Source organism: Pieris napi, chromosome 16 (assembly GCF_905475465.1).
Source record: "Pieris napi chromosome 16, ilPieNapi1.2, whole genome shotgun sequence".
NCBI classification, from domain to species: domain Eukaryota; kingdom Metazoa; phylum Arthropoda; class Insecta; order Lepidoptera; family Pieridae; genus Pieris; species Pieris napi.
The window spans coordinates 3,116,533-3,143,017 of record NC_062249.1 but is presented as its reverse complement, the minus strand read 5'-3'; the positions used below and the strand labels follow the sequence as shown (position 1 = coordinate 3,143,017).

The following is a 26,485-nucleotide window of genomic DNA, read 5'->3' as shown; positions in this document are numbered from 1 at the left end:
TGATGACACGTCCTTGATTTTTAAAATCAAACGACAAATAACAAATTTTGACGATGTAAACAATGCTCTATCTTCGATTGTCCATTGGTTTAGTATGAATAACCTTCTACTTAATGCAAAAAAGACAAAATGCCTTAAATTTTCTGCAAAAAATGCAAGGGTTATGGATACTAGACCAATTATAAACGATGAGGAATTGAATCTGGATGATACAACTGTATTTCTCGGAATCACCATGGATTCAAAACTTCAGTGGTCCCCTCATATTAACGGATTGGCGAAGAGACTTAGTTCTGCAGCCTACGCGGTTAAAAAAATTCGCTCACTAACTGATGTCGATACAGCTAGACTTGTTTATTTTAGCTACTTTCATAGCTTAATGACTTATGGCTTATTATTATGGGGTCATGCTGCTGATGTCGAAACTATTTTCATCCTGCAGAAGAGGGCTATTCGTGCAATATATAATTTAAAATGTAGGGAATCTCTTAGAGATAAATTCAAGGAAATTAATATACTTACCTTTCCCTCGCAATATATTTATGAAAATATTATGTATGTATACAAAAATAGTGATAAGTTGACTAGAATAGAACATACGCACAATGTTAATACACGGAACAAACGCAGGCTGCAATTTCCCCGTACTAGACTATCCAAAGTTAGTAATTCTTTTTTGGGGAAAGGGATACTCTTCTTTAATAAAATCCCAGAGGCTCTTTTATCTCTGCCTTTCAATAATTTTAAGAAATGTATTAAAGAAAAGCTGTGTAAAAAGGCTTACTATAAAGTCAACGATTATCTAGTTGATAAAAGGGCCTGGGACTAGTGCTAAACAGGCTGCCTCTAATTAATTTGCGATATTTGTTTTAAAATAAGTGTTATTTGATGATTTGATATTTTAAAAGAGTACCGAGAGTTTTTTACGCCGGCTTTTTCTCTCGGCCTACACCCTCTGTCTTCTTTGCCGATGAGTAGGGATGCCTACAAATTGAAATTTAATGACGTGGAATAAGTGATACATGTATCTTATGTTCCATAATAAACATATTTTATTTTTATTTTAATGCAGTGTGGAAGAAGGAAGAAGTTCCTAAAACCTAAAGGATCCTTAACCAGTCTAATCACTGACTGGCCCGATGGCTAAGATCGAGAAGTTTTATCCGTATCACCTCGACCTCCGTCCTTCCACAACTGAGCGTTTTCTAAGGCAGTTTTTGGCGCGCACCACCACTATGTGGCTATGCACCATGTAACCAGCTGCCCACTGAAGTATTTCCGAACCAATTCGACTTAGGGCGACAAGAAAAGAGCGTACAACGATTTTAAAGAATTCATCAGTATTCACTTTACACAATTAATTAACTCGATCTTAAGTAGGTATACAGACTACGTCAGACAATTACATATATTTATTTAATTAATTGAAATAGACCTGGGAACGTACCTAAACCTTGGAACTTAAAAAAAGCTTAAGTAGAAAAAAAAATTGTCTAATAATGTTACTATCTAAAATTCAAAAATCGAGGCAATATGTCGGGATCCTCATCACCTACTTTTCAATAAAAAAACTGATCAAAAGATCGAAGGTAGTAGCGCCACTGAATTTTTTTATTAAATTCTGTAGTAGTAATCTAAACTGTGTAATTCCACGGTTTTAACTTAAATATTATTTCGTCTCTTTCTGTGTTATTGTGTTTATGCTGTGATGAACTTAGTAACTTTATTTTGTTCAATAAAATAACATTCCGTAAATACACAAAAGTTCCTGTATTTTCTTTGAATGAAGAAAGTTAGTGCGTCAGTGATCTTTGTTCTTTTTCGTATTTCTTATCTTTTTAACTTAATGCCTAGGTGTTAATGCTTAATACCTACTACTCTCCATTGTTCTTTGTGATGTCTAGATTTTGTTTCGTTTTTAAACAATCGTCCAAGTCTGGCACCCGTAAGTAACATGGCAAAATTCCGCATTCATGACAATCTCTTTGATAACGAACTGTCACTATGATTTAAAAAGTTCCTAATGTGCCCTATATTTATTCCAGCTTAGCGCTATTCATCTATATCTATCTATTCCTTCACCAACTCTTTCTTTTCGAAATTTGTTTGCCTAATAATTTTAATAGTTATGTCCCTAGACAACAGCCGTAAGCGGAATATCAATATTAGAGGAAATAAAATATAATACTATGTTACAAAATATACCTATCTAAATCAAATATTTTTAATAAAAATGTGACAATAAGGATATGAAAAGCAGTGTTGGCCTAGTGGCTTCAGCGTGTGACTCTCATACCTGAGGTCGTAGGTTCGATCCCCGGCTGTGCGCCAATGGAATTTCTTTATATGTGCGCATTTAACATTTGCTCGAACGGTGAAGGAAAACATCGTGAGGAAACTAACATGTCTTAGACCTAAAAAGTCGACGGCGTGTGTCAGGCACTGGAGGCTGATCACCATCATGAAACAGATTTAGAAATCTGAGGCCAAGACCTAATAAGGTTGTAGCGCCACTGATTTTTCTAAGGATATGAAAAGTTAGGCATTTTGTTTCTGTTGTTTTAAAAGGAAATTACAGCATAAATTTAAAAAATACTGTTTTTGCTACTAGCATCCTTCCATGGTCTATGGGTGTCAAACCAGGTGTTTAGTCAAGATGCCTTAACAGTAGTGTATGTAGAAAGTCGAAACCTTAATTTGTATAACCCCCTGAACGTAAAGTCGAAGTTGATTAGTGCCCAGAGAGCGATAAAGCGAAGCATCCTTAGAATCAAAAAGATTCTCAAAATACGAAGTGAAAGAGATCAGCCTTGCGATTCTGTAAATCACTTTTCGAACTCGCACAGCGGTTTTCGCAGCGGCGGTAAACAATAAACTACAAGCTCCCTCCTTATCAGAATGCCAAATCGTAAAATGACAGCTTCACGACTGAATTGAGCGCAACCGCCGCTGCGAAAACAGCTATGCGAGTTCGAAAAGTGATTTTCAGAATCGCAAGGCAGGGCGAAAACTACGATCAATCCACAGATTCTACCGCGAACTGTAATGTCAAAAAATGAGATCATTTGTGCTTCCTTATTTGTTCTATGTAAGTTTGGATTTTTTTATAATGACACAAACGTGTCTTTGTCATTGAAGATTTTTGAGAACATTTATTAGAAATCATGAGCGATACTGTGGTAATTATTAATAATAATCAATACATAACGATTTGAATGATTACTACAGCGTATTAAAATTTCAGAGTACTCGAAGTAAGACGGTATCGTCAACCGATTCTGAGTCTACCGAAGGTCCTCTTGTGAGTAATGTTTTTAACACTATGTACTTATGTTAATAGCATATGCAGAGTGTTGGCCTAGTGGTTATAGCATAACTTTCAACCCTGAGACAGTACATTTAACTAACGGCTGTGTACCAATGCATTCTATTAAAGTAAACTTCCTCGAACAGTAAATGTAAATATAATGAGGAAAACGTTATGTCTTAAGGTCAGTACTCACATACGGTATTACTCGATCGAGCTAAACTGTCGAGTAAAACCCATGACATGGGCTTTCGTCCACACATTAAGCATTGATCTATCGAGTGAGGCACGCCGTTCAGTTTTCACCGAACCGTTCGAGCCAAAGGATGTCTGTGCAACAAAGGAGATGGTGGCTGTATTTAGCAAGTCTCACAGTGCTTTATAAGCAAATCAAAGAAAATGAAGAGAAATTTATCATAAAATTCATTTCTCTTAGTTTTGCGATCCACACGTTGATTTTTACTCGACTTCGAGTAAAACTATCCATTAATACCGTATGTGAGTACTGACCTTTAGACATCAAATCGACGACACGCCTCGTATTAATTATCATCAAAGAAATTGATGCAATCTGAAAAGGGATGCAGCGCTTGCTCGTAGGTTCTAACCCCGGCTGTGCGCTGTTTTTTTAGCACAGTACCGCTCGTACGGTGAAGGAAAATATCGTGAGGAAACCGGCTTTACTTGGATCTGAAAAGACACAGAACTCTAAGGCATTTTTTTAAAGTGCCAACTAAACGATCATATCTTTTTAACTTTAATGCATCCTTATAGATTGAAGATAGATGGACCAACAACATAAGCTATCGCCAGCTTGTTATTTCATCATGTATCGGAATCCTTCAAGTTTGGTGGCATCCGTATCTTCACGATTTTGCAAGATTCCTGCCATTTCTCTTTCTGTACAACGTGTTTAGTGTATTCTTCGCCTACCCATTGTTCTATTTGGAGCTAGCATTGGGTGTTGTGACGAGAAAGGGAGTATTAAACTGTTGGGATATGTCACCGTGTGCTAGAGGTAATTGTTTACTCTCATAATTCTAAACTCTGTATTTTAAACGGCTAATAATAATGTATCTATATAAGTTTGAATGTCTGGTTTACCTGTATCAAAAAGAATTTGAGTAGACAGCGATAATTAATATGATCGCATCGTGGTGCCAAAGCAAATATACCTACCAAATAAATAATGTATCTTATAAGAATAAAATAGAGCAGTGTTGGCCTAGTGGCTTTAGCGTGCGACTCTCATCCCTGAGGTCGTAGGTTCGATCCCCGTCTGTGCACCAATTGACTTTCTTTCTATGTGCGCATTTAACATTCGCTCGAACGGTGAAGGAAAACATCGTGAGGAAACCGACATGGCTTAGACCCAAAAAGTCGACGGCGTGTGACAGGCACTGGAGGCTGATCAGCGCCACTGATTATTATTACTATTATAAGAATAAAATGTATAAGAATATAATTATGTAACTATAATAACACGTGCCCTCTCACACCATTGCTGTGCCTAACCAAGGTCCTTATTGTAATAAATTATAACGTGTCACATGTAATATGAACATAAGGAATGCAATAAAGATTTCAGTTTGATCTGGAGGAAGGGTGTCTTGCGCTTTTGTGCCTAAAGGGACAGGCTGTTCCGAAGGCCTAGTGGCTGAGGTCACGAAGTTGTAAATACGCTTATCTTAGCTCATTTGTGCAAGTAAAACTTAATAATGTTAACTACATTCATTCAATTCAATTTCACACATGCAAATGAAACAAACAAACAAAAAATCTTAAAACAGGGTTAACTTTATTCTTTTTTTTCCTACAATAAAGTTCACAAAAGAGCACTCCCTGCGTGCGTACATGAATTACAATCTAGCCTATACAATAATTATGGCTAATAAGTAATATTATGTTGACTTAGTTTTCTACAATACTAGTGAATAGTTTAAACTAAGGTAATGTTCATTAACAGTCTTAGTGTTCTATGTTTTGACACAATATTCGTGTGTTCGAGGTACCGCACTTACACTTATATTCACTACGAAATTCAAAATGTTTAGTTCTCTTTAGGCGTATTAATTATGTTGTGTCAAGAAGTTGGATTGCATCAGCTAACATGGCTAACACTTTCTTCTAAATGCGACAATTTTAGATTACTCCATAAAACTTTAACAAAACTACGTCTTTTTACAGGTGTTGGAATAGCAATGCTCATTACTTCAATGTTCACCGTCATATCGTTGGGTGTTGTTAGTGCATGGTGTCTGGCGTTAACTGTCCATTCCCTGCATTCATTTCTACCCTGGCTGCATTGTGCTGCTGATGCGAATCCCCCGTGTGCTGCCAGACATCGCCCATTACCTGAGGGAAGTGAGACACCGGCGCAGTCATTCTTTTTGTTAGTTAACTTCTGTTTGCCACGAGTTTGCCGGCTTGAACAAGTCAACAACAAAAGATTTATAGATACCATTATACCAACTCCTTTAGATTTCCTATCCAGTAATATTATTTACTTAAATGCGTGTTAATAGCAGAATAATATTTTCGTAGCTAGGAAAGCTTTCTTTAAGAGCAGCGTTGGTCAATTTAGCTTGTGACTCTCATCCCTAAAGTTCGATCCCCGGCTGTGCACCAATCGACTTTCTTTCTATGTGCGCATTTAACATTCGCTCGAACGGTGAAGGAAAACATCGTGAGGAAACCGGATTGCCTTAGACTGACAACGTTGACCGCGTGTCAGGCACAGGAGGCTGATCACCTACTTGCCTATTAGTTGACAAATGATAATGAAATAGATACAGAAATCTGCGGCTTTCTCGCTGTTACAGCACCCTTAATTTTTAGTTTTGACATGAGTGTTTCATTATACTTATCGATTATAATATCCTAAGAATGTTTTTATAGAGTTAACATAATGTTTATTTGCAGTAATTTCGTACTGAATTTAAAAAGAAATGGACTCTCTGGTGGTCTCGGAAATGTGGTACCTGAATTGACTGTGTACTATGTGATTAGTTGGATCTTGGTGTATCTTATAGCCTGTAAACGAATCTATAGTTATTCAAAGGTATTATGATCTCAATTTATTCACGACTTTAATTAAGTTTGATCTGGTGACATTAAAATAATGAAGAAATTTAATAATATTTAGAAACATAGGGCAAGTATAATCATAATGTAAGGATTTCCTAGTACTGGATTTGCCTATTTTTATGAAGAAATATTTTAATTTCTTTAAGGGTATTTATTTTTACAATGCAGTATACAGTATTTACAATTTTCTTAATATACAAAGTAATAATAGAAATAAATAAAATGAAATAAATAATAATTATTATTTCTAGTTTTAATATTTCTTAAAACTAGAAATATGCCGATAGTATTGAAAATTGAGCTTCTATAATAACTAATTCACAAAATTCTTTTTCATTTAATACTTATTTATTCGTGCCTAAAACATATTGAAATAACATACAAACATTTAGAAGAACATAGACAGTCTTATATCTGCTTACTACTCGGGTTGTCTCTCTCCCTAAAATATGGCGAGGGGGCCGATGGCTGGCAATGCGTCATACTCGTGAACGGGTGCTACTTGTGGTGACTGGTCGTACTTGAATTATTCGTGTATGCGGTGATGTTAATTATTTCGACTATGTGTTTGCGTGTTGTTCCCACGAGAATGTAAGTGCGTGCTCCTATTTCACCATGCCTCCTGCTGATAGGGGACAAGTCTTTGTTTTTATTTATGTTATTATTATTAATTACCTACTTAAAATGTCATGTGGAACATGGTGTAATGGTTGCAACTCCTTACAAACGTTGTGTAAAAAAAAAACACATGGCGATTAAAAAGAGTGGCGGAGAGTTTATTGTCAGTTCTTCTCTTCCGTTCTACGCCCTTGATTTGAGAACTGGCAGTAAATGTAAAATTAGAAGCATTAATATTTATTTCTTTAATGACGAATCACAAGTGTACATTGTGTTACCTACGTGAATAAATGATTTTTGAATATCAATTTGAATTTGAATACTTTCTGAAAAATAAATATTCCATTACAACATACAACTTTATGTTACTGTTCTTAAATCTCGGTACTTTTTAATTGGAACAGACGTCTTTTTTAATTCTACCCAGCAGGATTGTGCATTGTTTTCAGATGGTATTATTCAAAGACGCGCTAACGTATTTCTCGTTAGTTGTATGCGCCGTGGGCGTGACCAGGCTTAATGGAGCGGGAAGAATGTTCAAAGAGTGCGATTGGGGTGTTCTTTTTAACGGCTTTCAGGTTTGTTTTTATTATAATAATAATTTATTGCAAGAATATGGTACAAAAATGTGTAAGGTGGTACAATCGTAAGTTCGCATATTCTGCGACATACAATGGCGCGCAAATCTGTCTTTAAAAGAATATTATTACTCATATGAATTGGTCCGTTCTTATATTATTTGTATCGTACATATCATATTATTAAATTTATACCAACTACAGCGTCTCACGCAAATAATCATTTATTGAATAGTAAATTTTTTCCAAAAACAATACACCAAGTCGATTTTTAAAGACTCTAGTCGGAAGTACTTTTAATTATTTTGGTAAATTATTGTAAACCTAAATTGCCATACAAAATGTGTTTTTCCTAAACTATTTATTATGAATATTGTCTACATTTATGATTTTTGAATATCTTAACTGTATTTTTAAATGTTATACCTTAATACATATTAGGTATGGCGCGAAGCGATCGAATACTCCTTTCTCCAGATGTGTGTATCACAAGGAACATTGGTAATGCTGGGATCCTACAGTCCCAAACAGAAGCAGAAGCTGACCAACACAGCGCTTCTTGCTTTCGCGGTATCCAAAACATGTTGTACTGGCACGGCCTTTATACTTGGCGCTGTGCATGGTGCCTTATATCTGGATTACGATAATAGTACTAGGATTTGGGGAGGTATATTTTTTTTATGTATTAGAAGTTACTACTTGCACTAGCGGAATATTGTCTACACTAACTACGTGTATGCGCCAGACGCGAACTCGTGTAGAATATTATGAATGTTGTAATATGTAACTGTAAAATTGTGGTCCGTAAAACTGTTTACTTGACGTATTATTTTGCGATACATTTTAATCTATTGAAGACAAATCGTTGAATTGGGACGTTTCATATCCGTCCTATACCATTGAATAACGCGTGAACGCGCCCAGGTTGTTTATAACAATGTTTATATTTTCAATTCTTAAGAGCGGGCTATAACCAAAATCACTCATCGTAGATTTCATTTCACCTAAATATGTTTGAATTATTAGTATAGATAATGTTTGGCAGACAATTATACATAAATATACTTAGGCCCAGGTGAGTAGATTTGCATACGCGGTGCTACCTTTGGTGGGGCTACACTTTCCATGTGGTTAATCTGGCACTCGTTAAGTAAACCACATATTAATATTTAATTTAATTTTATTGCATATACGTACTACACACCGTTCAAAATGCCCTCGAGTTTGTACTTAGATGCGCGAGCGTTGCGCCGCGGTGACAGCGTTTACTAAAGCTAAAGCGGACGGAGGGATGATAAATTATAATCATGCTAGCTTTAGGCCCGCTCTTAAACTTAAATGTTTTACGTCGGCTAAATTTGAGTTTTATTGTAGTTTGTATTAATATTTATGTTTAATAATCGAATCGCGGTTTTTGTGTCAATTATGTCTGGCACAGAAACGTATCGACTTCATTAATTTATTAAAATAGATTAATAATACCTAGTTCTTAAGTGATAAATGAGTTTCATTGTTTTCCGTTTCAGGAGCATCATCCTCAATCGTTCTCTGGTCTGACTACGTAGCAAGAATACCAGGCAGCCAGTTTTGGTCATTTCTTATATTTTTCACACTGTTTGTATTATCACTTTCGTCTATGGTAAGTTTATAACTTTATCTATAACCGTCTTTATCATATTCGACCCCTTCGTTCTTCTCCCGTTCTTGTCTATGACAGTAATTAAACTTCACACAAGAGTTATTAAACTACACTCATCGGGGGCCTCATAGCCTAGCGGTATTATAAAGTGGCAGCTACGTGAGTGGTACCGGGTTCGATTCCCAGTTCGAAGGCAAGTTTTAATTTTATTTAAATTTGTTCTCGGCCTTTGGGAGGGTTGTGCGGTACCGGGCGAGTGCCTAAACCGTACATGGAGGACATGGTCGAATTTCTTAGGCAAAAAGCACGAATTATAACAATCTTAAACTTGACGCTGGCTAATGCACAAACCGTGCCAGAGCCATTAAAAAAAAGCAACTATATTTATCTATTTCAGGCACTACTAGTTCAAACAATAATATCAACGTTCACAGGACGACTCGTTCGGAAAATAACATGGGCGTTTCTTATATTAATTTGTTTTCTCCTTTGTTTTATTGGCATCTTAACTCTTTGTACTCAGGTAAGTTTTTATAAATTTCAAAACTTGTTTTAAATTTGTAAATAAATGAAACAGATTCTAATTACTGGAAAATCTTTCAGTAAGTAAGTGAATTGTAAAGATTTATTTATTTATTTTCCTTATTTCCTATTTTTACAGTAACTTAATACTAATACAATAGAAAACTAACGTGAAACATACTATAAACATAACAAGTAATAACTTACAAGTAAGATGCTTGATTTGATTGCATAACATAAAAAGAGAAATGCGTCTGCACTGCTGGGGTTCCAAAGACAAATTCAAAACGTGTATATTGATGGGATTGAGAAAATTTCGCATCGTACAACGTTGATCTAAAGTTTTGTTTTAGGGTGGACTTTATATCCTAAATTTTCTGATGCGGTGGCCAGTTTCGAAGCCCAGAGCACCAATAGCTGCTGTCCTTACACTCGTGGTTACTTTTGTCTACGGGCAAACTGCTTTCTGTGAAGACGTGTTTTTCGCTGTCGGAGAATATCCTAACGTTTTCTTGAGAATCTGTTGGGCTGTGGCACCGTTAATATTGATGGTAGATATTGTAGTGTTATTTATGATAGCTTGCAAATGTATGAAAATTATCAAGTATTATTCAAAAATATCTCAAAGAATACAGCAAAAAAAAAATGTTTATCTGTCAATATGTTGGCTTAAGGGGCCTCATAGCCTAGCGGTCTTATTAAGTGGCAGCTAGGTGAGGGGTACCGGGTTCGATTCCCGGTTCGAGGGCAAGTTTTAATTTAATTTTGTTCTCGACCTTTGGGAGGGTTGTGCGGTACCGGGCGAGACATGGTCGAATTTCTAAGGCAAAAAGCACGAATTATAAAAATCTTATACTTGACGCTGGCTAACGCACAAACCGTACCAAAGCAATAAAAAAAAATGTTGGCAGACGAAGATCACAAATACTTAACGGTTTCTGGAGATTGTATTGATCTTGTAGAATTTAGGCAGGAAAAAAGTTAAGAGCACTTCTAATTAATATTTTACGAGAATTTAATCGCGGACATGTCATAGCTCATACAAGTGACGTATTAATTCTACAAAACGACCGTATTCCCTACTCTTCTACTTATTCAGTGTTAGAAACCCTTAAATTTGTAGACGTCAAGTACAATTCTCTGCAGGTTTTAGTAATGGAGGCAATTTTTTGTCAGAGCACATTTTTATCGGGAATATCGTATGGGCCATTTGAAGCAGGCATCGGTTGGACGTTGGTCTCATTGACGTTGGCTCCAATAGTGATCGTGATGCTGCTGTATCTTATCTTCAAATTTAGAGTCAGGGTTTGTATTTATAAGTTATACACTAGTTACATGACATCCAGAACTGCGTTTTTGACACAATACGTCATCCCCATAGACTAGCAGAATAATATCTATATATATTAACGAAAATCTTTTTTCAGGATTTCTTTTTGCACATCATGTGTGGCAAAAATTACGAACATTAAATTTAAGATACTAATTTATTATTTAATTTCAGAATATTATCAACGAGAAGTGAATAACCCCATATAAAAATAAAAGAACTTTTCAGAATGACACCATATTTTATTCACATTTTTTTTTCAACACCAATTAGTTACCAAAATAAAGGATTATTTTATAATTAATCATACACACATTAGTTCAACAAGATGATTATCATAGATAGACGTAAAATATATTTAAACAATTTAAATATAGAAACCAGTCTTATCTATTATAACCAAAAGGAGCATTTTTAAACAAAAATATTGTTCAAGCTGATTACAAAATTCCTACACTCAATAAATTGCATTGACAGTAAAAAAAGTTTAAACCATTTTGTAGTAATCTGGTCTAATACCTGTTTTTGAGAAAAAACACTCCTTATACAGCCTTGGATCTTATCTAAACTAAAAATAACTTAAACAATCAACCTTTCATATAAAAATAATAAAATAGTTTTAAGATACTGTGTACATTAACCTAAGTAGATAGACCGCTGAAATTAATTCATACAATTCTATTGCACTGGTCTAAAAACGCGTTGAAATGTGTAGTTCAAATTCTCATTGCCAAGATCGTTGCGACTAGATGCTGAAAAATGGATACCGTTTATGTACAAAAGATGATATTAAACCGAAACCCAATTCTTGCCTTATGTAAAATAATTAAACCAGAAAAAAATCTATATTTTTATTATAGTAAATTATATTATGTAAAGATAGAGCCTATTTATTTAAAATATCTATTTAATTGACGCAATTTGACATGGGTGGGGAAAAGATGGCGGTGTACAATCTAAAAGATATACTGATATTACGTAATAATAAATAAATAATTTATTGATTGTGTTATGTAGAATGATTGTCATTAAAAATTTCAAACTGTAACAAACCAAGTACTTCATAGAAAATTGATAAAAATTGTTTTATAATACAGGCTGAAATTATATATTGGCACTGATCACTCTTAGATTGGTCGTATCTCTTTCACACTTATAAACAGCTATATATGTAAAAGCGAGCTAGCAATACCACTCACTTACCGATTTTAAAAATAACTATATTAGGAACGTCTCTACAACAGCCTACTTATATACAATTTTGTTATATTTACATTGATCGAACGCTGGCATAAAATAAGGGACCGATAGTTGTGATTTCAGATATATACATTTTAAGTCTTCGCGTGTTAGGCCTACAACACACTAGCGGCTGGCCGCGATGCGGTGTGCCGCTGGGGTAGGCCGCGGTATATACGGTCTGCCGTAGCGGCATGCCGTATTCCGGCTAACCGGCCCTATTGCGGTCTGCCGCAATCGTCACTCGTCAGCGCCGCATCATTCAACCGGTGCGGCACGTCGCAGCCCCAGAACAACCGGAGCGGTTGACGGTTGTCCGCAAATCAGTGCGTCGTTATCGTGCGGTTTCATGGAATAATCGATGTGCGGCCTACCGCAGCGGCACACCGCATCGCGGCCAGCCGCTAGTGCGTTGTAGGCCTGAGCGCCACTGATAATTATTCAAAATATATATATATCTGAACATCATTTTATAGAAATTTAGAGGGTAGTTTTAAAAGAATCAATCCCACTCAAAATCACAGCCAACTGCGTTAGGTCTGCGGTTACAAAATATACTTATACGTTTAACTTAACCGCGTATTCGAAAGCAGACTCAAATGTAAAGCATTAAGCCTACCGTTCAACATCAGGTTGAGCAAATAATATAAACTCACGCGCAAATTACTTGCAAAAAGTCTGCTACTTTTATTTAACATCTACGTTGATTAAACGTATAGTATGCCCTACGGGTCCAACCAATAAACTCCATCCCATTTCATACATTTACTCAAACTTAGCTTAATTCTTTTATAGCTATAAATACCGAACGAAAGTCTGAATCTCTAAATTAAAGTGAAGCAGCGAACAATGAAACAATTCCATATAACTAAGGCAGCATCGTGGTTAACTTATACTAATGTGCTTGTTAAATAAACATAACCCATTCAGTCTTAGCCTACACTATTTGCGTTATAAACGAATACACGAAGTATATGAAAATGAAATATGGAAAAGCGATTAATAAACATTTGGTTACCAAACTTAATGATCGATGTAAGTTTTACTTGTTTCATTTCCGAAAATCTTTAGGTATTGAATGAACCTTGACATTAAGTATGGTACATCTAACAAAAATATTAAAATACATTATGAAAATATCATATACATGTTTAGGAGTAGCACCTAGTTTAAATATTTAAAGGTAATTAATCTTTAACTTTTACTCCCATGAAGTCCAGACGAAACAGATATGACTTCACTAAGCTGTGATAATTGCGTAATTAGCCATAGAACCTTCATTTAAAATACCCAGCGAGTCAATTTAAACATATATTGGGAATATCCTATAACTGGTAAGGGCCTTATATGACCGTTTATACAATTAGAAAGTAATTAAAATATAGGCAATGCCAATGTTGCGTAATATTAATTAATTAAAGAATAAACATACTACCAAACATTCCACCAAAATGCAAATGTGTTATACTATGTCCAAGCATTTACTTTTGCCATTGAAAAGCTCCAGATGAAACTCAGTACAATACGTTTTTTAAACTTTAATTCAATTAAAGAGAGGCAAAGATTAATAAATGCCGGACAAAGCTTACAAAAATTAAAGGAACTTTTGCCTAAATAAATCTATTTAGAAAATATCTCGTATAGAAAAATATCTAGCGATTGTATTGCCAATCTACACTATGCACTATATATCTACCCACAATCCAAAAACAACCAAATTTGGGAAAAGCTAACTTTTGTAACATAACCTTCGTTAATTTTTAACGATTGTAAAATCACCTAATTTTTAACTAACCTTTTTTTAGTTCACTTGGATACTCACCAAATGGTGTTTTTTGTTATTTTAACACTTCAGTAGATTAAGACTCAAAATAATTTACGTCCACAATGAAGAAATAACATTGAGATGAGATCAGGAAATTGTTCAACCGGCACAAGACAAAAAGCATAAAATATCTGTTAATGCAATTTAGATGTTAGTTAAAACCCATTAATGCGATTAATTGTATTATTAATGAAATATATTTTCCTTTTGCGTACGAAAGTCGTATACAAGTACTAACAAAATTTAGCTTTTTGGATTTCCCACCAAAGCATTACTCGAGTAATTAACAAGATATATTTATAGAATTACAAATCATCCAATTTATTATCAATTCAACCCATCATTTATGCATGGTCTCTGTAAATGATGAATTGTCAACCAGACTTTTTTACTGTTCTTGGTCATTGAATGATTGAAATAGATTTAAGCATGTTTTAGCACAGTTGAACATTGGTTAATTTAAACTCGAGTAATGCATTGAAGGCACAGAATAATATTAAAAACAGTCGCCGGACAAATCTATATAACACTTAGAATACCCATATCACATTCCGTGCCGCGTTTTCTATGCCTATGCCTTAGTCCCTTTTCACAGCCAAGTTTCGATAAATTTCAATCAATTTTGAAGGACGGGAATTTTGATTTTTCAGTTTTTGATATCACTACGAAAACTGTTGCATCGTTGACAACAAATGATAAACAAACACTAGCTATAACGCACCATCATTGGCAGCAATAGAAAACACGGCCAAACCTCGAGCACCAATTCCATAACTTAATAGCAACAATCCGTATCGGAATTGCAACCAGCTCACCGTATGCTATACAATCTCTCTTCCTTCTAAACTCGCATTTCATTGGCTCACGTCAATACATTTGTATCAATTATACAAGTTATAGGGTATGAATTAAATAGAGTTTCTAAGATACAAAAATAATATAGAAAATCCAGTACCCTCACGTTACATTCAAGCCGGTCAACCTTTTAGCAATCCTCTATAAACTATTTTTAAATTCATTTTTTTTTATATTTTTTACATAAGTTCATGCCTTATCAGTAAAACCTGTACACGAGCGTATATACAACAGTCCAATATAGAATTTAGAAACTAAAACAACAAAATCCGAATATTTACAAATTCTTATATACAAGATATAAAAAGTTAATTTAGAAATGATTAGAGCGGTTAGAAAAAAACACATCTTCAACAGAAATCAATTCGTTGTGCTGTCGGTAGGCAAAGTTTGTAACTGCATCCGTAAACATTTAACATTAGCACTTAACTACACCATCACTTTAACACTTAACATTTTTAGTTCAAAGGTCCCAACGACAAGCCTAGAATCGGTCCAATTTTGACAGAAACCGGTCAAAATTGGACCGATTACCCTGACCCAATCCATTGGCCGAATATCGATTTAAAGCCAAGTGTGGGCTGAGGCCCTTATTCAGGTTTGCCCGGGGCCCGATGAGCTGGCAAAGTATCATGCCTCCGGTACATCAACAGGTAAGGCATTCTTGGCGCTTTTGGCTTTAAGACTTGGGCGTCAGTCACTTGAGTCACAGTCGAGTCGTCGTATCTGAAATGTAATTTAATATTTATTAATCTTTGCTTCATCGTGACCTCACAGTGAATATTATATTGAGTTCCTCAGATTTGTTTGACCACATTTTGTTATTTCATAACGTTCGGAGACGAAAAATAATGACATCATTGAAAATTCCTAGAATAATTTAATAAGGTTTTTTACTTATTACATGTATGGCAATACTGTAGATACAAAACATTTTATGTTTTTAAAGGCTTACCTTTATTATTATAAAATATGCTGTACATACAATAATGTTAAAAGGATTTTAAAATATCTGGAGACCGATAAGATCACATCAACATTTTAAATTCTCTTTTACTATAAATTTGGAAAAAATATATTAGAAGATCAAATTTGGAACTAGTCATTTTCTTCATTTTGCTAATTTGTATTGTACTACAAATTAAAATATCTGGTGACCGATAAGACAATCACATCAACATTTTAAATTCTCTTTTACTTTAAAAATTGATAAAAAATATTAAAATATCAAATTTAGAACTCTTCAACGTATTTTGCTAATTTAGAACATAGTACAAAATACAATTTGCTACTTAAGTTTGAGCTTTTGTTGAATAACTTAATAAAACCATTTACTACTGGTTCGAACCACTAAACTTACTAATACATACCTTATCCACCCGGCCTGTCCATGGTAAGTATCAGTCAGGTAATGCCCCTTCACTGCTTCTACACCTTCGTGGTATACCACGGCAAACAATTTGTACAGGCGCTGCTTAGTCGTGTGCTTGCACGACATTATCTCTGCAAAATTTCATCAATATATGTAGAACTTGTCTCTATCTGTTGATATTTTGTTGAGCTGTGTAAAAACTCAGCTTGTGTTGTCTACAAGTTATGCGATTGATCGCTTCAGAGACGAAAAATAAGTTCCATCATTGTAAGTTTTGAATAGCTTGGGACTATCGAGGGATATACAAAGATTCGTTTAAATTAATATTTTTTGGAGGGTAGACCTCATTTATTCATTAAATAAAGACAAGACTATTTCCACCAAATCAAGTTGACCAATATACATGTGTATAATATAACACACTTGCGGACATTTATTTTCTAAACATTTTTTGTATATTGATAATATGTTCTTTATTATTGTGGAACATTTTTTTCTATCATTAATAGTTTTAGCAGCGCATGCAATGAGACATTTTATAGGCATTTTTTTTAAACCTTGGTTAACATTATTGTAATTATACATGGATCCTTATATTTTTCTTGCAATTAAAATGGCCAATATTATTATAATGTCTATATCAGTTTAAGTAATTCGTGAAAGAATTTTTAAAATCGGTCCAGTACTTTCTGAGCCAATTCGTTACAAACATACTCAAATACAAATCTTTCCTCTTTATAAGGTATAGATTAAAACCTCCACAAAATACTCACTAGGATCAATCTTCAAGTCTATAGGAAAGTCGATATTCTTGACAATCTTAGCCGTGTGGCCTTCGGCATCGAGTTGGAAGCACTTAAGATGCAGAAGAAGAATCACTGGCAGTTGTTCAAGGGAGAGTTGTTGCCAGGCGTCAGAAACACCTTCGAGCGTGTCTTTGCCTGCTAGGAGTTCTAACGCATCCTTCACTGTACTCGAACGCTGGAATTTTATTGATAAAAAAATTTAACATTACAGTAACTCAAAATTGAGACTTAAACAAAAAAAAACTAACTAACTAACTAAAAAAAAAACAATTCAGTTAATGAGCCGTATTGTAAAAAAAGTTGTGGAATTCACTTATTTTAGTCAAAAAATAAAACTTTGTATTCAAATTCTATAAGAAAGAAATAGGATTGTTTTACTAGAAGTATTTTACTTTTGGTATTTACTTTTTATTAATTAATAACAACTCTTTTTTTTATATATTAATGTTTCATTTTTGTTTATATACCTCAATATCCAACTGTAGAGTGAAGAAAGGCTGCACGGCATCGGTGACGTCGTGATGTGGGGCTCGATGGAGACGCAATCGCGTTCTTCCACGGAAGATGTCCGCTAACGGAGTCCGACGAGCGGACCAACGACGCTCGACGGCGCCACGGTTGCGAGGGCCCATCACCTGGAATACATTTTTTATGTATAATAACGACACAATATAGACATGTTATGTGAGGGAAACCTTCATTACCGATAACATGCAACTAATATTTAAACACCACTCAACTGAACCGACTTTTACGTCTAGTCTCTAACATAAATAAATATATATAATTGTATGTTAATAATAATAAAAGACGGCATGCATGATAACGGTATTCATTTTTCTAACATCATCTGACGCTATTTGAAGCACGCATTCTGTCAATGTTATGTCAAACGCCATAAGGTTACATCAAAAAAGTTTGAATTGTATGGTGGTTAAGTATTCTTAAATTTTCTTATCTTTTCAATTTTCCGCGCAATTTCCTTAATTTTATTTTTTACAACAAAAAAAGAATTAGCGAAATCGGTCCAGCCGTTCATACGTGATGCCGTTACCAATGGAAATAGGGATTCATTTTTATATATATTCATATATCATTTCCTTTTTTTACACGCTTTATATTAGCTTCACCTGTATGTATGTAACAGACTCCTTCGAACTCGATTTTGACCCACTTTAAACGGACAGATTTTATTCAAATTTTGCGCACCTGTCAAAAATCGATGACAATGCAATAATCCGAAAAAAAAATAAAAAAAATTTAACTAAAAAACTATTATTTATTTCTTCACCGTACATACGAGTGTTAGACGAGGCAAGTACATTTTAAACTAAATAATAAACAAGAACTCCAGACTATACATCATAAATAGAACGTTTTGCCTTACCTTCCATTCGTCATCATCATCATCTTCTTCTGGTGGTGGTTCTTCAGTGACAACACCATTTGGTTTGCTTTCCTTTGGCTCATCTGGCTCCACCAGCTTTATTAACTGAAATTGTATAAAACTTATGTGGTTTACTCCCATATAATAAGTTGAATCTTATGCACCCAGTATGGTTAAGTTCGGCTCTCTTTGATTATTTTTTAGAACATTGTATTATACTTGTGTCTTTTTGATACTAAAAGAGCATATTTTTCTTGAACCAATATAAAGCACTCGCAATCGGTTTGGGAATACATGAATTCACACACTACAGTAATAACAACATTAAATATTCGCAGAAAAATGATCTTGGATTTCATATCGCATTATATTCATTGTAAGCACTTAAAATCCTACCTCAAGCATTTCATCGTTGAGGGAGTTCAAAAGGCACCCTAAAAACTCTTCGGCATCTTCCTGTCTCCCTTCCTGAGAGCCAGGGAAAGGTCTCAAAGCTCTCAGCACTCTGAGACCAGCAGAGCCATCTAGAGGTGGTCCGGCGGGAACTGATACAGTATTATTGCTGGAGTCGCCGCGCGTGCGGCGATTGGGCCCGGCTAATGGACTGAACTCGTAGCATAGTTCCACCCTATAAAACGGGAAACTATATAGTTAGAGGAGGTAATAAAATGAAAATCAGAACCAAATATTAGAAGCAAGAAAAATATAAATAATGGTAATTTACAATGCACATAAACTAAAACAGTAACTTTGGTATTAAGATAGGTTAGATAGGTTTGGTATAAGATATTATGTTGAAGTGAAAGAGAATAAAAACAACTGTTATAGTGTATACTATACAGTTCTAATTAAACAAGTATATTAGTATTCAACTAATATAATTTATGACGGCTCATTGGTCTAGTCTCTAGTGGTTAGTACTCCTGACTGCGAATCCATGGGCCCAGGGGGTTGGGATCCCCGGCTGAGACAATACATTGATGTGATGAGCATTTGTTGTTGTGCTTAGATCTTGGGTGTTTAAATATGTATTTATATGTCTATCTTTAATATGTATGTATATCCATTGCCTAGTACCCATAACACAAGATTCACCAGCTTAGCATGGGACTAGGCCAATTGGTGTGAATTGTCCAATAATAAAAATAATAATAATAATAAAATTGACAATTATTATTGCTCAAGTTATCAGAAAATACAGTAGTGAAGTATTTGAAGTTGCACATTATTTACAGTACACATACAGACAAGTCGAAGTGACCAAGAAATTTCCTTACATATAGAGTTGTTGTTATAAGAAACACTATATTGTATGGAAAAGGTAATCTAATTAATACAAGTAGAGTAATTTAGGCATTTTATGGGAGTTAGAAGTATTATTGAATTGTTAAGAATGTTACTTGAAGATTACACTGTAAAATAATGATATTTGTTTTCCTAACAAAGAGAGCGTTCAAGTACATATTACGTCACGCATTTTTTTGTAGATTACCCCCCATGTAACGCACCGTAACGTTTTTCTGTACCCAATAGTAAAACGTTTCGTGACCACCTAGTGAATCTTTATGACTATAAGTTAACATTATGTGGTGTAAAGTACTGCAAAGTCGAAAATAATATTAACAATAACGCGTAATTCAATCCCTGCCCCGCATCGTAACGTTTTACAAATAGAAATTTCCCCCCCTCCCAAAATTCGTTACGTAATACTTGAATGCTGCCAAAGTGTGTACAGTGAATTATGTTCCTATTAGAGTTAATAGTTATAGGATGAATTAACTTACATAGAATCAATAACAGGCGTGCTAGACTTCCCACGTCGCGTCTGATACGGCAGAGCCTTAAGCATGTTATAGAAAGGGGGACAGGCTATCAGCGCCTGAAGAATCGCGTTGACGTAACAGTAGTTTGAGCGGTTCGTGAGGCCACGCGGTAGTAAGGATACAGGCCGGTTGTCTAACTGGTATTTTGACAGGAACTCTGAAAAAAAAAAACAAATATTTTGTAAAGGAAATTTTGATTCAAATGAATGTTAATAATAAAGTAACTGTTTTACTTGTTGAAGTGAAACTTCTTTAGGCGCATGAGGGTAAAATTTTACGTCACGAAGATGTGGTGCGTTTTTGTCGAAGAAAAGAGAGAGCTATTGAGACCAGAGAGAGTGAGAGAGTGTAAGGAGGGCGAATTACCTTATAGAAATTCCATTATTTAAATTAAAATTTCATAAAGAGAATTTATGAAATATTAGTATTTTATATTTTATGCAAAATAATTTATCGAAATCTCAAATGACGAATTGTAAATTAAAATGCCACGTGTTTTTACTATCGAAGAAATAAATTTAAAAAATTAAATTTATTACTTATATTAATCTTCAAGACTTTTAATATTTTAATGACAATTAGTCATTAAATTCCTAACAAAAAATTTTATCTTCCTTTTTCCCTCTCTCTAAGTCTCGGAAATCTAAAGTTTTAGATTTGTATAAATATGAACAACAGTTAAAAATTTGTTTGCCAAAGAAGTTTTACTTCTGACGTGTACTTTGTACGCACGCACTTTTTTTGTTGTTAATTTAATAATTCATTCAGATTCATTTATTCCACGGACATAAAAGTAATTAATTAAATATTTACCTCCCATCCTGTACGAATTAGGGTCGTCGCTAAAGGGCGATGGCGGAACTGGCAGTGCAGGAGTGGCTTCTTTTTGAATCGGAACTTCCCTGACTTCTGATGTCGTAGTCACCGGTTTAGCAGGCGGCGTAAGAGAACTGCTTATGGTGTTAACTGAAGTTTTTTCAGAATAAGATATTGTTGGTTGAGCAGGCGTTACTGGCAATCGGGGCTTCTCTACTCCAAGAGTTTGTAAGGACGCATCAAATGGTGGCACTTTAGCAACTGGTTTTTGAATATTAACTACCGGAGGCGCAACAGTCGTCGGGCTCGACGGTTCTTCTAGGACGACAGTAGCCGGAGACATTGTCATATTGGAAGGTTTGTTGGAGAAGAGACTCGCCCAGGATTTGCCTGGAGCAGGCTGCGGTTGTTGAACGACTTGGGGTGGGGCGGGTTCAACTCGATTCCGAGGAGTGGGTGGTGGAGGGAAATCCGACGCCGTCGGGGCCGGCGGTGGTGGTTGCGGGACCGGAGGAGGTTCTGGAACTGGAACTGCCTTCCGGGAGTGAGAGAAGGGAGACTTGTTAGTCACAATCAGTGGGGGCCCTTGCGCATGCAGTGTTATCGAAATCGGCATCGGAGCTTTGCTTGGTGGTAGAGGGGGCTCCCGTTTCACGTGTTCTACGTTCACTGGTTTCTCCTCAGTGTTTTCGAAAGACGGTGACCGGTTAGCGGGTCCGTCTCTCTTCTGTCGGTTCCCGAATGGCGGTTTGGGCGCTGAGGCCGATAGTTGTACGGGAACTGCAGTAGGAAGTGGCGGTTTTGGCAGCTGTTTTCCGGTGAATGGGGCCGCGGGACCTTTAGGCGTCTTGTTTACTACGGGGACGACTTTAGCCCCTGCATTTTGAATGGTCGCGACTGGAGGTGACGGGTAGCTTTTGGGAGCTTGGCTTGCGTCTTGTACTTTATTTTCCACCCATGTAGGTTTGGATGGGTCAGCTTTAAGTGTTGGAGAGACTTTGTCAACTGTAATATTGAGTGGTTTCACATTTGAATCATTGACTCTTTCCTGTTTAGGACTTCCAGGTCCCTTCGTAATTTTAAGATCTTTCATCGGGAGAGCTTCAACACTACCCGCCGTCGAGGACGCCGCGGTCGACGGCCCTGGTAACTTTTGTTCGGGACCCTTATCATTCGAGAAATTTTTATTATTTTGACCCTGAACGAAGTTCTTGGCGTGGACATTAAACTGATGTGGAGTTGTGTGATGAGAGGCCTGCTGCGGTATAGGCATCGGCGCCTGAGGGTGCGGAGGTGGGATGAACATAGGTGGCATGTACTCGACGCCACTTTCTACCGGTGGGCCGTAAGATGGTCCCGCATAGTGTGCCCCAGCATAGTAGGCTTCGACCGCCTCCTGTTCCATCATAACCTCTTGTGTGTATTCATCGGGGACTTTTTCTACGCCCTCACCCTCGACCGGCATGGGATATTCAGGGTAGTATGGAGGGTAAGCGTAGGGACCGTAGACGAGGGGTTGGTACATTGGAAGATGGTATAGTGGAGCGCCCTGCGCTTGCGCCGCCGGGTAATATTGCGGGTACGGGACATAATATGGCGGAGGTTGAGGGGGAGAGGGGGCGCGTTTGTTTCGCCTATCGCGTCTGTGGTTTCGCGGAGGCCTATCTATTTGCGCCTGAGGGGGCACGTACTGGGGCTGGGGCGGCTGGTAGTACTGTCCCATGTAGCCGTGCACGTTGACGTTGGCGGTGACCTGGCTGACGTAGACGTTAGGCGGCGCCACGGGCCACTGATGGTGCGGGGGCGGCGGGTAGGCGGGCGGCTGGGCGTAGGGCGGCGGCGCGTGGGGCGGGCCGGCCGCGCCCCTCTGCGGCGAGTGGGGCGCCATCTCGCACTCGCCGCCCGACAGGCTGTCCAGGCTGCTCGACACGGTCCCGGCGCCTGCCGTGCTTGATGAACAGGATGACACCTCTGGTGATGAAATAGGTCTTTGTAATATTATGCATGTGCTGTTTCTATTTCATGTATTAGATTTATATATTATATTTTCTTATTTTAGCCTAAAAACCAGAGTCTGAATATTCGATCATCTTTATTTTTCTACATCCTAGATATATTCAGTATATTCAGAAGCAGTAGTTATATATTAACAAAAAAGCTGACTTATACTAAATGACAATAATATTGCATACACAAAGTCATAATCCGTTTTTAACCACCTACAAAAATGGAGGTTATCTATTTGAACATGTGAATAAATTTCATCAGTCATAGTGTGTTTGTCCACAAATTTCTTGAAGAGTAATCATATTGTCACGATCCTAGATGATGTAATATACATTGCTTTTGGCTTAAATAAAACTTAGGGAACAGTCAAGTCTTATTAATTCAGTAGTTATTGAGATACGGGTGTCCATGCATTTCTGGAGTTTATTAGTAAATAATAAACCATACTGTCCTTTTTTCTATTTCAGTTAACAGGTACAATTTTTTAAATACCTTATACGAAAACAAATATACTGTTGTTACCTGTAGCACTCTCAGTCCAACCGTTGGGCGCGGCGGACGTGGTGAATGTAGTTTTCTTGAACAGTGCACACTGCAAACTGCTCAATTCTGCTTCCTTTACATCTGACAAGTCTAGGAACTCATATTCCTGAAATACAACATGTAAATTTAAGTATTTCTTTAATTTATTATTACCCCACAACCTCTTTTTACATATTTGATTATTGTAGTAAATTACTACTATGTATGCAAATACTTTTAAGAAAGGGCATAAGCACATAAATATAAAACATGTAGTATTACTACCATACTATGTTTAAGTATGTTTTTAGATTATTTTAATAAATAGCAAAACAACCTTATGACTCAACTGGAAAAATGAAATAAGGAATAGTTTCTGATAATATTATTATAACTAAATAATATATATATATATATAACTAGAACTAAATATTTCCTTAAAAACAGCAATGATTGCTGGACCATAAATTACAGAAATACTAAAGTGTATTTTGTATATTATGTACTTCAAAAATTAAATTGTCATGCTTCTTATTTACTTATATCTAATTAGCATATGATTAGCGAAGTAGCATACATTATTTATATGCTTCAAAATTTTGAAGGACTACTCTTACAAAGCCTACTAAAAATATTATATTGTTAATTACTAACTTTTTCTAATCATATATTCTAAATGTATTTTATTCAAATGCAATTACTAATGACACTTATACCTAAGGCCTATAGTTTAAGGCCATACAGCACTCATAATTGTAATATGTTTAAAGCAATCTCAAATTAAGATAGATCTGATTGCCCTGATTAGTTCTTGTATTTCTATATCTAGCGGTATGGTACACCAGTGACTTGAGATATGATAAAACACGCCATAATTGTTCCACAGTATAGCTTATTTATAGAACATGCAAAAATGCTAGAGCATGTAGTTGGTCTCACCATTGGTGCACTTAGTAAAAGTTTGGTGATGACAGTAAAATTTTTAAATAAAGGCTGAATATCTTAAGGACTTAACAATAATTTAGTTCAATATATTTTTTGATATTGTCTATACAATTTAAAAAAGGGTAAACAATTTTTGATTTGAGTTGATTGTTGGAAATCAATGTAATTCAATATATTGTAAGCTATTAGAATTAAATTTAAAGTAATTTTAAAACTATAAATCTACTTTTTTTTTCAATAACCTAATTAAAATAACTGCTTTGAAATGCATGAAGAAAGCCTATGGTTAAACAAGTAATAGTGAAACTAAACATCAAGCTAATTTTTTATGTAAGTAAGAATGTATCTTATATCTTCAAAGTTAACAACAGTACCAAAATGTTTTGACTAAATTTAATGTTCATCTTATTATTATATGATAGCATTCATTAAAATTTATAAATAAATCACTACTGCTTAAGTAGTATATTGAGTCTTATGACAACTATTTCTAAACTCAAGTTTGCATTCTACTTCAAAAAATAACCTATTTAAAAATACACTAGTGAAAAAATTTATTGATCAAAGAGCCAAATAAGTCATTGCATCGTTTCCTAAATCAAATTCAGTAATGTACTAAATAAAAATTCTAAGACTTTGAAATTCATTAAGTTTCCCAAATGCCTTAAAGATATAGGACCTTGTAACACTTTTATTAATAATAAGTAGATTAAAACTTAAGTTATAATTGCATCAGTTTTGTATATTAAACACTGATAAAGTAAAGCAACCTTGAAGTATAAAATGCAAAAGAATGACTTTGATTTTAAGAACATAGTACTTCAGCTGTCAAATTTTAAGGTTATCCCACCTTCATTAACTACAATTATAATAATGGTAATAAGCACTACACTACAAAATATGCCGTATTTAAATTACTGTTTTCATGCATAACAATTGCAGGGTGTAAATCTATCAGCGAAGAAAAATAACAACAACAGAACCATTTAAGCCCATGTGCTCTAAAGTACCTAATGATGCAATGAAAAACTGAAAAATGACATACCTAGAATCAATGTTTACTGATAATATCCATTACTATCACCGTGACATAAAGCATTTCAGCATGTAAGCTCTTGCAAATATAAAGCTTCAAAATGTGCTGAGAATATCAAGAAGGATAAAATGGCGTAACAACGCTCAGTTGCCGGGTGCCATATATTGACTAATCAACAAACGACTTTAATGTGTATACCCAGGAGGAAACGTTTGTAAATAATACTATTATATTATCACTTACCTCCCACGTGCACACATTTTCTGGAAAGAGATATTTTTTCTAATATAATGGCCAGTTTCAATATCACCAAAACAAGAAACAAAAGCCAAACAAAATTAAAATATATTTCCGTAATTATGTAATGCTCACCGTTTTCAACAAATCCATCTCCTTTTATAGAACACCATTACGAACTATATTGTAAGTTTTATAACATATGTAAAACTGCAGCAATATGATTTATTATCTTGGATAGTAGAACGGAATCAACGACGAGGCCATGCACTCACCGACACTTAACAGGATGTGACAAAAGCCGCGCCATTTTTAAATCTAATTCGAACCAATCACAAGTCGTTATTGGGTTATCTGAAATGACATTAGAGAATTCTTCAAATAATACATACGTCAGATTTTTTACATTTCCGACAAGGCGTTCAGAATTATTGTGTTTATTATAAGCCCTTAAAATTTAAGTAATGTAAATAGTTCATGTAAATATGATAGATGCTTTGAGCATAGCCAACACTTTAGCCATATGTTTAGTGG

At 35.4% G+C, this 26,485-nt stretch overlaps 2 protein-coding genes across 5 annotated transcripts; one reads left to right on the top strand and one right to left on the bottom strand.

The window, feature by feature from the left end:
- Positions 1 to 3,117: 3,117 nt before the first annotated feature.
- Positions 3,118 to 11,314, top strand: LOC125057104 (sodium-dependent proline transporter-like). Of its 3 annotated transcripts, XM_047660578.1 has the most exons (12): positions 3,118 to 3,179; positions 3,245 to 3,301; positions 4,082 to 4,325; positions 5,495 to 5,699; positions 6,230 to 6,368; positions 7,462 to 7,590; positions 8,032 to 8,257; positions 9,117 to 9,229; positions 9,627 to 9,752; positions 10,105 to 10,302; positions 10,898 to 11,056; positions 11,256 to 11,314. In XM_047660578.1, exons 1-12 carry the CDS (start codon positions 3,165 to 3,167, stop codon positions 11,274 to 11,276), a joined length of 1,632 nt encoding a protein of 543 aa, XP_047516534.1. In that variant the 5' UTR covers positions 3,118 to 3,164; the 3' UTR covers positions 11,277 to 11,314. The 3 variants fall into 3 exon arrangements, with proteins under 3 accessions (XP_047516534.1, XP_047516533.1, XP_047516532.1); XM_047660577.1 differs by lacking the exon at positions 11,256 to 11,314 and having other exon boundaries at positions 10,928 to 11,173; XM_047660576.1 differs by lacking the exon at positions 11,256 to 11,314 and having other exon boundaries at positions 10,898 to 11,173.
- A 3,231-nt stretch (positions 11,315 to 14,545) lies between these two features.
- Positions 14,546 to 26,254, bottom strand: LOC125057103 (ubiquitin carboxyl-terminal hydrolase 10-A-like). Of its 2 annotated transcripts, XM_047660575.1 has the most exons (11): positions 26,087 to 26,242; positions 25,958 to 25,977; positions 23,734 to 23,860; positions 21,202 to 23,175; positions 20,350 to 20,545; positions 18,962 to 19,193; positions 18,566 to 18,670; positions 17,646 to 17,813; positions 17,146 to 17,353; positions 16,371 to 16,503; positions 14,546 to 15,726 (listed from the first exon to the last, which is right to left on the bottom strand). In XM_047660575.1, the coding sequence occupies exons 4-11, from the start codon at positions 23,090 to 23,092 to the stop codon at positions 15,591 to 15,593; spliced, it is 3,069 nt and encodes a 1,022-aa protein (XP_047516531.1). In that variant the 5' UTR covers positions 23,093 to 23,175; positions 23,734 to 23,860; positions 25,958 to 25,977; positions 26,087 to 26,242; the 3' UTR covers positions 14,546 to 15,590. The 2 variants fall into 2 exon arrangements, with proteins under 2 accessions (XP_047516531.1, XP_047516530.1); XM_047660574.1 differs by lacking the exon at positions 25,958 to 25,977 and having other exon boundaries at positions 26,087 to 26,254.
- Positions 26,255 to 26,485: the final 231 nt, after the last annotated feature.

What these genes read in the sequence shown, in the direction of transcription:
- LOC125057104 (XM_047660576.1), top strand. An exon ending in TATGTCACCGTGTGCTAGAG is followed by an intron (nt 4,326 to 5,494) that starts GTAATTGTTTAC and finishes GTCTTTTTACAG; the next exon opens with GTGTTGGAATAGCAATGCTC. An exon ending in TAGTACTAGGATTTGGGGAG is followed by an intron (nt 8,258 to 9,116) that starts GTATATTTTTTT and finishes TTTCCGTTTCAG; the next exon opens with GAGCATCATCCTCAATCGTT.
- LOC125057103 (XM_047660574.1), bottom strand. An exon ending in ATGATGATGACGAATGGAAG is followed by an intron (nt 17,814 to 18,565) that starts GTAAGGCAAAAC and finishes AATGTATTCCAG; the next exon opens with GTGATGGGCCCTCGCAACCG. An exon ending in CTCTACAGTTGGATATTGAG is followed by an intron (nt 17,354 to 17,645) that starts GTATATAAACAA and finishes ATAAAATTCCAG; the next exon opens with CGTTCGAGTACAGTGAAGGA.